General features: G+C 41.7%; 1 protein-coding gene across 2 annotated transcripts; it reads right to left on the bottom strand.

Annotated features, from left to right (window-relative positions):
* Window positions 1-1,922: 1,922 nt before the first annotated feature.
* LOC125531238 (aminopeptidase M1-B) lies at window positions 1,923-11,313 on the bottom strand. Of its 2 annotated transcripts, XM_048695648.1 has the most exons (19): window positions 11,095-11,312; window positions 10,856-11,001; window positions 9,989-10,091; window positions 9,598-9,784; window positions 9,391-9,484; window positions 9,094-9,247; window positions 8,866-8,970; window positions 8,657-8,773; window positions 7,872-7,985; window positions 6,216-6,398; window positions 4,579-4,858; window positions 4,375-4,496; window positions 4,161-4,258; window positions 3,895-4,072; window positions 3,710-3,824; window positions 3,553-3,620; window positions 3,336-3,413; window positions 2,304-2,381; window positions 1,923-2,202 (listed from the first exon to the last, which is right to left on the bottom strand). In XM_048695648.1, the coding sequence occupies exons 1-19, from the start codon at window positions 11,209-11,211 to the stop codon at window positions 2,017-2,019; spliced, it is 2,523 nt and encodes an 840-aa protein (XP_048551605.1). In that variant the 5' UTR covers window positions 11,212-11,312; the 3' UTR covers window positions 1,923-2,016. The 2 variants fall into 2 exon arrangements, with proteins under 2 accessions (XP_048551605.1, XP_048551604.1); XM_048695647.1 differs by having other exon boundaries at window positions 10,856-11,313.
* Between the last annotated feature and the right edge of the window lie 832 nt (window positions 11,314-12,145).

The raw sequence follows: 12,145 nt of genomic DNA, 5'->3' as shown, positions 1-12,145 counted from the left end.
CGACGAACTGACAGGAGGGGATGGGGTGGAGCTGTTGGGGACGCGTTGGGTTTAGGAGGAGTAGTGTCACCTACTGCCCTCCTGAATGACATGTGGGCCACGGCACAAGGCCCACTGGGGAGAGTTGGCACAACTTGGGAATGGGCCCAGGCCGAGAGTGACCGTTGCACGCTTGAAGAGGCTTTATTACTCCCTTCTCAAAAAGGAAAAAGAAGAAGAAGAAGAAGAGGTTTTACTCTCTTCTAAAAAAATAGGAAAAATAAAAAGAGGTTTTACTCCTTTTTCATAATTAGATCCGAAGGTTATGCAGCATCTCTGATTTATAGAATTCATAAATAGAAAGCATATTCAGATCAGTGGACTAAAGCATCTTCTTCTTCTTGTTTTGCGAAATCAAACAAGAGAATCGGTAATTAACAATAATAAGGTTACAATGTCTTCCGGCACCATGTAAGATGTAGAACCAACTTCTGCTTGTTTATGAGCTGCTACATTTACTCCCTTTTCTTAAATGACATATGTCAAAAGCCATACATGCTTCTACGGGCTCTTGTGCCCGACTAATAACAGGTGAGATGCTAGCTCCATGACGCATCATGGCCCTTTAGAATGAAACGGACCTGGATGTAATTTTTACTTCTATTGTTCTTTGTACTACCTTGACAGTTGATGAATAGATCGAAAGTTTTCACGTAAAAAAAAAAAGAATGAAACGGAATCTCGAGAATCGGTTTCCGGTGTGCCTTGTTCAAATATTGGCTTCACATTCGGGTCCATTACAAACCGAGCCATGCCGAGAACTGCTTACTGTAACCAATTCCCTCTCGCGCTCTTATTGCTAGTCTATTACTAGATGCTTCGTCCATGTCTTTTGCGTTACGCTATGTCCACGTAAACATTTATCTTGTCGAATCCTTCATGTGGTCGATGCAACATCCACATTATGCAACCCTAGTTTTGGTGCCTTCCCGAGTGGGTTTTGTACTCAGCATCATGTCTACAGCAGTGTCATGAGCCTACCGGCAAGCTTGAGATAGTTTGACTGAAGATTGACCATGAATTCTATGGTTTCGTGTTATCCACACTGACCACACGCCAAAAAGGTGTAGCATGCTTTATCAGTTCTACATGTATCGTCGTCTGGGATGTATGGGATTGACTGATGGTAAGTTGCCCAAAAATAATGTTGTTTTCGTTCGATTTTATGCCGCCCTTCCTTCTTCCCATTGTCTTTCTTCCTCCTCTAGCCGCTCGCCTCCCTTGCTCTCCTCTGGCTGCGATGGCACGCCTCGTTTTTGCTCGCCGCCTCTGACCATATTGCACTTGCGTGAGTAACCATCACCCTCGTTAGGATTTCCATCCATGCCTTCCTTCAAAAGGTTATTGTCAAGGGCACTAGATGAGATATTCGCTAAACTTTCAACATCACCTAAGATAATTGATTTTTGTCGCAAAGCTAGGATCATTTTTACCAGTCTTGATAATGAACACAACTAGAGTGAGTATAGGTTTTGAGTTCATCAAGAATAGCTTTTTACCATCCAATGACAATCTTCCATTTCCTTCCAAACAACACAACACTTTCAAACAGTACGATCCTGTTCAACACATTGTCACTTGTACCTCGCAAGATAAAAGTAAGTGCAAATAGGGTTTGTTCTCTTCTGAGTATGAATCACTCTCAAGTGACTCTGCAGTGCCAGAAGATAAATTTGGAAGTACCAGGGCTTAGATAGTCACAATGGAATAGCTAGAGAAAGGATTTTTGCAGTTCGACGTTTCCATTCTGCCATGCAAAAGATGTATCTGTTTCACACAAGGATAATATTTGCTACTAATTCGGAAAAACCCAAACAAACACCTCACGGAAACAAACGGTATCGTTAACGAGCAGATTATCGTTATCGTAAGGCCACACCACAGAAAATTAATGTTGTTACTCATTAGAATATAGCCTTTCCAAAACATTATTATGCAGTCATGGCACATAATCTCTTCGTCGTACAAAGGAGCAGCTTAAAACTCCTGAAGCAGCAGCTGCTGCACCGTTTGCGCAAGGTTGGCCTCGCTCTTGATGCTGTCGATCCATCTAGCACTGATCCGCACCCTCTCAAGGCTCTGCTTCAACGCTCTTTCGAATGACGGTTTCACGCGAGTGGCGAAGAACTCAGAAACCTCAGCAGCTTTCTCCTCGGAGGTGAACTGGTCGTAGAGGTTAAACAACATATGAAATGTGTTTTAATTTAGCTAAATAAATGGCAGAGTACAAAGAATTTCAAAGGGAAAAGGTGCGTGTGGCGTACCGGTGAAACGGTAGAATTAACGAAGTCCGATATGAGTGAGCTTGATGGCCAAGTCTTAACGACGTGATCCCAGTTATCCTGCATGACAATGCAACATCGCGTAAACATCCAACGTAGCCGAATGGCGCAGGATCAGACATACGTAGCAGCATAGTGCTAAGAATAAGGGTCTGTTTGGATCTCCACCAAAACCAGCCCGACCAAAAAGTTGGCAAGCCCGTAAAATTTGGTGGCCGTTTGGATCGCCACCAAAGAATTGGCACGCCCAGCACGCCTGCGAGACGCCTGTGTAAACTTAGCCAACTCACGGGCGAGTTGAGGGTGGCGAAAAGCTCCGCCAAAATTTTGGCATCGCACCCTGCACTCTCTGTCTCGTTGGGTCCCAGGTAACTATCCCTTTATTTTATTAGTATCTGGTGCAAGCTGGCTATACTTTAATCTGTGGGTCCTCACAATGCATGCAAGCAGGCTACTTCACAGTGCATGGGGCAAAACATGGACGGCTACAATCCAAACAATGATCACTTACCAAAATTTTGGTTATGCCCTCACATTGGTCATGCCAAAAAATTGGTGGGGCTAGATGAGGCACAATCCAAACAGCCCCTAATATTCCAACTGGAAGTGCAGTTTTCTCTATTTATTGGTCAGCTTGAACATTGACTGAAATCTAACATTTAAACCATTCATTGTTCATACTAGAAATGCAGCCAAATAACTCAACATAGGTGGTCGTTACTCCTTACAATGCTACACTATTGTTTGTCAATGCACAAAAGCAAATGTATTGAGCACCAACGGAAGTGGTTACATTTGCTTTTGAACAAAAATTTTATCGAAGGTTTAGAGCTTTTTAATGGACCGCATTTCTGGGCTCATCCATTCATGAAACAGATACATGTCAAGTGCAACACCTCATGAAATTCCCTCATTTTCTACAAAGAACACATGCTAATGTAAAAATAAAATAAAAATTCATGCCAGACCATAACATAAATAGCCTAGGCAACTTGCCCTGCAACTATAACATACCTTCAGCCAGGCCCATGCAGCTTCACGTCCTTCTAAGCTAATACCACCAAGAACATAAAATGCATCTTGATTCCGTACCTAACAAGAAAGAGGCAGATTAGAGTGGCTTTTGTATGTTTAGCTGGCACAGAATATAAACTCCTTTCACCAGCAACTGTAAGTCTGCACCGAATCAATCACTCAGAATATGTCAAATAGAAATGGTTTAGAGGTTAACCTCATCTGTAAGCATAAGGTTCAATGCCTCAACAACAATATCCTTGTCTGGGCATGAAGACAACGAGCCTAGAAACAAAAGAGTATTTAGGATGAACCAATACATCAGAAAGCTCTCTGTCGTGTTGTGTTGCACAAGTTAGAAAATAACTACAGACCTAAGATGCGAGACTTCTCCTGTGCTTCAGATGTTTCCTTGTAGATTTTCAGGAGAACATCATAACCAGCTCTGTTTGAGGTACTCACGGTCCGCATCACAGCAAGGTATGCTGCCTAAAAAACATTGCAGGTTAGATACCAGAGGTAAAGAAGTCGTAATAATCTATAAAGGAAAAAAAATGACCTTTCTATTGTCTGGAGGTAGAAGGGGAGTTTTTCGATCTTCTAAGAAGATATGGAAACGCCGAATTCCCTCATTTATAGTCTCTTCATGTCCGAGTTTGACAAGGGCAATCAAGAGCAGTGATCTAAGCATCACATCAAGATGGCTCTCACCATCCTTAGGATCCCAGCCTACTCTTCTGAAATGTGAAGTGCATGAAAGCATTAAAATTGTAATCACACATAAATATATTGAAAACAGGTACGATATTAAGCTTGTTGGCATACTTGGCAGCCAACAGAAGAAGCTTGATCAAAAGTTTTTTGATATCGCTAGACAAGTCAGGATTAGCATCAGTTGATATTTTATTAACGCTTAAACATACCTGGGAATAGAGAAGAAGCACACAATGAGAACTAATCTTGTAAACAAACATTAGTTACACACGTAAAATGAAGCCACGAGGCTAAGGATTCAATTGGAGGTATAAGGCTTACTTACAGAGGTTACATGTGAAAGTATAGTGTAATCAGACTCATGACGATAAGCATTTAGCAAACGAAGCAATGATGTCAGTGTTTGTTTGCAAGCAACAGAAAGAGCATAAGAATCTTCCACAATACCTACAGAACAATATATCTCATTTGTCAAAACATTTTTAAAAATATATATACAATAATGTATCTTAAATCATATTGTCTTTACCAATCATATCCATTAAAGAGAGTTTCTTGGCTTTTATTGCATTTTCAAGTCCGGCTGCAAGTTCATCATCATACTTCACTCTATAAAATCCAGTTTGATCAATGTTCAGTTTGATCCAAAAATTTTGGCCACTTTGGGTGGCTGCAAAATCTTTTACATGCATCGTATCGGTCTTGCCTTTCAACAGAAACTTCTTATTCAGATCGTACGAGCCACAGCATGCTGTCATAGGAACGATCCACATGCCAGGACCAGATGATCCATCTGACAGAAATTGAGCCTGTAATAAAGAAATAGTTTTTAAAATTTAGGAATTGCTCGATACTAAGAAGAAGCTTTGTTTCCATTGAGTTAATACTGGTGTAGACTGTAGAGAGATTGGCTGCATTTGAGAATATAAAGCACATATAAAACTCCAACATCCAAGAATGATATGCACATTCTAACGGCTTTACTGATATGCTCTTTATTTTTCTAATAGTTTTACTGATATGCGCTTTATATTTCTAATGGCTTTACTGATATGCGCTTTATATTTCTGATTGAACAGATCATGCATGAAAACAAACCCAGAAAATTACAGTACTGTTCACATTTCTAGTCATTGTTATTCTGATTTTAATTAAGGTGCCTTGCATGTATCCTAATGTGTTCCGTGGTCTATGTGAAGGTACAAAAAAAAGTGTTATGAACGTGGTAGATGATGTGGTGTAGGTAGATGGCCCTGGACAGATGAGGCGCGACACCCAACCAAGAAGGCTGCCGCAAAACAAGAGCAGGGGAGAAACTTGGGGAGAGAATAATTGGGACAATTTTTCTGCTTATCTATTGATTGATATTGCTAGGCATTATATAGCAACCTAACAAACTTGGAGGCTAAGCGGAACTAACAAAATTTAGGAAATAACTAACTTGAGAATCAAGAAATATCTCTAACAGACTTAAACTGCTAAGGATAACTAGGGATACTTATCCCCTTAAGGGACTGTTTGGTTCTAGGCCTTGCAATGCCACACTTTGCCACACATTTCTTGCCAAAATTGCCTAAGGTTTTAGTTCAACAAAATGGAAGCCACAAGTTGGCAAGCCTAAAGGAATCTTGCCACACTTTTGAGCGTATGTGATGTGGGGCCCTAGTGTGGGAAAAAGCATCTTGCCTAACACGAGGCTTGAACCAAACAGCCTCCTAAGTTGGTCAAACTTGCCTAAGCTTAGGTGTGGCAACCTAAGGCAACCTTAGTCACAAACCAAACAGCCCCGTAGTTTCAGCCGTGGCCTGTGGTTTGGCCCCCAATAACAATAAACATGTGATTAAAGGTACCAATAGAAAAGGGACATCACTACCGCGCGAGCGTGCGTCCGCATCAAGCCACAGTGCTAATCACGGGCAGCTGATCAATGATGCACATCGCGCCGCGCAAGGCAACAATGGTGCGAACATTCTCCCATTATAATATCCATAGAAAAGAGGTCCTAGAAAGAAGCAATCATGAATTCATGACCAAGTTGCCAATCCAAGTAAACTTTAGATAAATTTATAATAACGGGAAAACATAGGTCGTGCATGCACGTTTATACCCAGTTCCCCATGCATAGTAGTAAGAAATAATATGCAAATGAAAAATATGTCCCAAAACCTGCTCGAGTTCCAAATCTTGCCCATTTAGTTTTGCATATATAACAGGATATCCTTGTTGCTTAGTCCATGTAGTCATCAGATCCTTGACAGGCTCCCCAGTTTCCTCCTCAAGAACAGCCCATAGGTCTTCGGTTTTAGCATTTGAGTACGCGTACTTTTTTATGTATGAAGCCAAAGCTTTCTGGAAGAGTAAAGAATATCAAAGTTAGAACAAGCAGAAAAGCTGTTTATATTAGGCAACAGAGCTAGATAGGCAGAACAAAGATCATAAATGCAATATAATTAATCCTCCATATTTAATACACAAAAAAATCAAGGGACATTTCCATTTCTGTCCCTAACTCGAACCACCTAATCAGATATACCCCTAATTCGAAAGCCTGCTCAAATTTGCCCCTCCGCCGTTAGGTGCCCTTATAGAAATGCCCTTCTGCACCGTTACTGTTCGGTCAAACAGCTTTGACCGTCCTGAAAAAAATAGCAAAAAAATTCTAAAAAATCTAAAATTTTGTGAGATCGAAGATACTCATGTGCCCAAGGTGTGTGCAAATTTTCGTGCTATTTGGACATTCCAGGAGCTCGTGGCGAGGAAAAACAGTTAATCTGCACGCTTGTGAACAATAAATTTGAAATAAAATAGCAAGAAAATTTAAAAAAATATGAATTTTTTTGGCATCAAAGTGGCGTGGGTGCACAAGGTGCTTGCAAGTTTTTGTGATCAAATGACATGCGAGGAGCTCTAGCAAGAAAAAACAAAATAGTCATTTTTTCCCAAGTTTTTTCTCGATCCACATTTTGTTTTTTTTCTCCACAAGCCCCTCCAATGTCCAAACACAACAAAAATTTGCACGCAGCTTGCAGACTCGCGCCTCTATGATGCCAAAAACTTTCATTTTTTTTTGAATTTTCTTGCTATTTTTTGAATTTACTGTTCACAGGCTTACATATTTATTGTTTTTCCTCTGACACGAGCTCCTGGAATGTACAAACAGCACGAAACTTTTCACGCACCTTGCAAACCTGAGTATCTTTGATCACACAACTATTCAGATTTTTTAGAATTTTTTTGCTATTTTTTTCAGGACGGTCAAAGCCCTTTGACCGGCTTTGACCTGCTTTGACCGGACGGTAATGGCACAGAAGGGTATTTCTGTAAGTGCACCTAACGGCAGAGGGGCAAATTTGAGCAGGCTTTAAAATTAGGGGTAAATTTGAGAGTGGGCGCAAATTAGGGGCATAGATGTAAATGTCCCAAAAATCAAAGTTCAAGCTATTCTGCAGCAGATGCACCATGCACACTCATAATGGGGTCAGCAATACAGCCAAATCTAACAACTATGATCATCTTCAGTATTTTGGTTTCAGATTACAAATGCATCTAAAGTTAAGATACAGTGCATCAGAGTGGCAGCAGAGACATCGCACATCCCTTGTTTAATGAAGTACTCCCTCTGTAAAGAAATATAAGATCGTTTAGATCACTAAACGATCTTATATTTCTTTACAGAGGGAGTAAAAAACTTATACATGCAAGGGTTCAGAAGTGGTACTATACAATGGCAGCAAGCCACAGCAGCCAATACAGGAAACAGAATGATGGACCATTGCAGCAAACAAGATCCCAATATTTTTTCAAGAAGAAACATTATTTAACCTGAAACCGCTCTGCACCAAGGTAGCTTTGTAGCATGCGAATGACAGAAGCTCCCTTGTCGTAGCTTATGGAATCAAAAATCGCATCGATTTCACTGGCATGGTTTACATCAACCTGAACAAACAGGTCAAATAACCGAAATCACAGCTGAGACAATTGGAGGTGCTAATACAGAATTATAAACAATACTTTACAACATTTTCACACATTTTAAGTTAAGTAAAACAATAGTAAAATATAATCATTAACATCAGAAGAATTCAAGCAGACGGATGTTAAATACTCCCTCCTTCCATCTATATAGGGCCTAATGCGTTTTTCGAGGCTAACTTTAACCAAATATTAGAGCAATAATATATGACATGCAACTTACACAAAGCACACCGTTAAATTCGTGTGTGAAAGGAGCTTTCAATGATATAATTTTCACATTGTGCATGTCATGTACTATTAATCTTGTCAATAGTCAAAGGCGGTCTTAAAAAACGCATTAGGCCCTATATAGATGGAAGGAGGGAGTATCAGAGATTAGTTCTTCTGTCTATAAATATGTAATCATGGCCAGGGACAATAATGCATTAATCGTTGCTTATGTGTGTGCAACTAATCAACTTTGTAACGTTTATTCAATTTGCTGACATAATATATTTCCATATCCCTAATGTAAATGTGAAGCATTTATTGATGTTACAGCACTACTAGAAAATCTGTTCTTACACAGAATAATGATGAAACAAATTGAAGCAAAAACTTGCACCGACTAGGGAAGAAGAATAGAAGATTACCTCAATAGGATGAGACTCTGCAAGTGCATCCAGTCTGAGGCCAGAGGTCGTCTCATCAAGGAATTGTGTCCAGTTATTCCATTCAGGAAAAATGGATTCTACAGCTAAATAACTCACCTGTTCAAACATAACGACTTCTTCAATAATAGTAATATACAACATCAGATCACCATTATAATTTTTCAAAAAACGGCTATCAGATTGATTACCCATGAAGCAAAACCCTCGTTTAGCCACAAGTGAGTCCACCATTCCATAGTTACAAGATTGCCAAACCATTGGTGAGCCAATTCATGCGCAACGGTGATTGCTACCTAAATAAAGAACACATGTAAATAAACAAAAGGAGATTTAGTTTGGAAAACATTCAAGTAAAAACCCACTGACTCACTAGTAGTCAAAGAAACAAATGGACTCGAACAAAAAATAGCCATAACCTGTTGTTTGTTGGATGCTGACGATAATTGCTCATCATAAAGCAAAGCTGATTCCCGGTAAGTGACCAACCCATAGTTCTCCATAGCTCCAGCAGCAAAATCAGGGATAGCAATCATATCCAACTTAGGTAGTGGGTAAGGAGTGGCGAAGTAACTGGTTATTAAACACCGTTAGAGATTCTTATCCAACTAGCACCATTAATTGGCATGTCCAATTATTCAACATATCTGTTTTCTCGTTTGATGTTGCCTCACTTTTTATAAATATGTTAAAAGAAATAATGGTTGGAAGCTTACTCCTTGAATAGATCCAGTGCCTTCACCCCAACATCTAATGCAAACTTTCCTTGAATAGTCTTGCCAACTTGGGTATACACACGAACTTTGGTGCCTATATAATATTATCAAATCAAGAGAAATGTAAAAAAAGGGGAAGAAGGGCAGTAACATAGCACTTTGAATGAAAGATACATAGAAGTGGTTTCAGGAAAACTGAGCTTCTACCTTCTAATGTTGAGCTCTCTATGTAATCAAACAAACCAACAACTATTGCGACTAGATATGTTGACATAAGTGGAGATTCCTCATAATAGACAGTCTTCAGAGGCCCGCAGACTGTCTCCTTAGCTACCGGCATGTTGGACAATGCTACCAGTTCAGCTGGAACCTCCAATGTTATCTTGAACTTGGCCTGAATAACAGAAATACAAATACAAGAGAAGTTACTATAGGTGATGGACGACCTACAAAATTCTAAGCAAAAACAATAAAACATGCTCATATGTTTTACGCCTATATCAAAATACAAACTGATTTTGACCATCTAACGTTCATATTCAGATTCGAAGTACATCAAGACACTGTTCATAAAATAACAACAAAGCATGTTAAACACCTTAAATGCAGGCTCATCCCAGCATGGAAAGCACCGCCGTGCATCAGCAGCTTCAAACTGTGTAACCGCCATGTTTCTTGCCTCCCCCTTGTACTCATACTTGCTGCAGTCAAATACTAGCATGAGAGTATGAGAAACACAAACCAAATATAAAGAAATAAGACCAGGTGCATTCCACATGCACTGATTATGCCCAAGTACTCCCATGTAACACGATTCTGTTTAAAAAGTCTAACAGAAACCTATGCATAACAGTGCTGGAATTAGGTACACTGTCTGCAGCATAAATTCCAACAATAAATCTCGGTTGCACAATGAGATGGGTAAATTAATACTAACATCCTACATCTGCTCTTCAAATCTGATCATTCAGTCCCTTTATCCACAACATTATAAAGTTACAGATATTTGTTTCTTCAGTTTCCTATATTTTTATTTCAAGTTACTGCAGACACAGAGCTCATGTGTTTTAAGATATGGACACCCACAAAAACAGAGCAACCTTTTCCAATGATTGGTTTCTCGTTAATAAATACAATGTTCAGAATAGCAAAGATTGAATAGTGGATCATGATGGGGCATGGGAGGATCTGAAGATCATGATCCAAATATCCTACGATCTGGCTTACAATCAAGAGATGAGTGCAGATTACACCACTCATAAATCAAGTTCCCAGCCCAAATGCCGGTGGAACTGACAAATCATGGTCCACCGATATCGGTTGCTTCCAAGCACACAGCTGCGTACTGCCGGTAACTGATCAATAGTTCAATACCCCATACGCACGAGACTAGTCACGGGAGCTTCCGTGCAAGTAAGATCAGATCTTGCCCATATCATCATCAGAAGGATGAAGGACGATATACCTCCTGTAGAAGCCCCTCATCTGGTCGTTGAGGGTCCCGGTGAAATCCATGGCGAGCACGCCCTCGCCGAGGGGCAGCTCCCGGTCGAACCCGAGGACCAGGATCTCATCCTCCTCGAACTGCACCACCTCCGTCGGCGCCCAGTCCTGCAACCCAACACAGCCCCGCCATGAGAAGCCGAGAAACAAACAAGAGATCGGAGGACCTGCCTCGGAGGGGGGTGAGGGCGCGGCGAGTGCCTGGAAGCGGATGGAGGAGCGGTCGCCGGCGAGCGCGGCGGGGAGGTCGTAGCGGAGGGGCTCGGCGAAGCGGGGGAGGCGGGACTGGCCCCTGAACTGCTCCGGCGACTCCGCCATTGCCGGCAGATCTGAAGCGAGGGGGGTGAAGGCCGCAGCAGAGATTTTCCGAGCGCAGCAAGCTCGGTTTGGGCGCAGATATTGAGGAGGGCGTTGAACTGACGTGGACTGCAGATTGCAAAGGACACGTCTGCTCGTTAAACAAACGTTCGCTGGCTAGTAGTCACGAGCGCACATAACAAGAAGCATAAGTTTTCCCTCCGTCCCATAAACCTCTATAATATCATGCTCCTTACTTTTTTTTCCGAGGGTACGCAAATTGCGTATCTTAGCTTTATAGAAGGAGAGAAAAACAAACATACAACGAAATCTACCACTTAATGAGCGTAGCAACACCACTGACAACACACACAACTACGACGCCAATGAGCCTACCCAAAACCGTGAACCTCGTCACGTCCGACCAACACCGGTCATCTCCAAAGAACAGCAACTCCAGCTTCCTTGGATAAACCAGCGACGATCGTACATAGCGCCGGGGAAGGGAGATCTGGGCAATCGCGAACACCGAAGGAGTGCAACAAAGGGCCTCTCGTTTCCCAGCACAATGCTCTCAACAGAGGAACGGTGTCAAAGACACTACCATCATGTCGATCCTGCGAATCAAGGCTTTTGCCCCAGAGACAATTGCCGCCACCGGGCAACGAGGCAAATGGCAACACACACAGCGACGCCTCCAGGAAGGGAAATGACATCCACGGATGCCATCGACGCCGATCCGACCAAAGCCGAATAGGATTTTCATCTGTAATGCTGCACATCTCCACGCCGCCAAGATCATGGCCAGCCCTGACCGTTGCCTCGCACCGCCGTCGCTGCAGCAACATGCCATCAAAGCCACGCAAATGAGAACCACTCCAACCTTACTGTCGAGGGAGCACGCCTCAAGCCACCGCCTGCAACACAAACGAAGAACCGCATCATCCGCCAAGCG

Source organism: Triticum urartu, unplaced genomic scaffold (assembly GCF_003073215.2).
Source record: "Triticum urartu cultivar G1812 unplaced genomic scaffold, Tu2.1 TuUngrouped_contig_6902, whole genome shotgun sequence".
Lineage (NCBI taxonomy): Eukaryota > Viridiplantae > Streptophyta > Magnoliopsida > Poales > Poaceae > Triticum > Triticum urartu.
The sequence above is the reverse complement of the archived record's forward strand: the minus strand, read 5'-3'. Positions and strand labels throughout refer to the sequence as shown.

Excerpts from the sequence above, each read along its gene's own strand:
- LOC125531238 (XM_048695647.1), bottom strand. The coding sequence starts at position 11,211 with ATGGCGGAGTCGCCGGAGCAGTTCAGGGGCCAGTCCCGCCTCCCCCGC. Across the intron at positions 8,971-9,093 it reads CAGCATCCAACAAACAACAG|GTAGCAATCACCGTTGCGCA; the intron begins GTTATGGCTATT and ends TTCTTTATTTAG. Across the intron at positions 3,825-3,894 it reads TACCTCCAGACAATAGAAAG|GCAGCATACCTTGCTGTGAT; the intron begins GTCATTTTTTTT and ends AATGTTTTTTAG.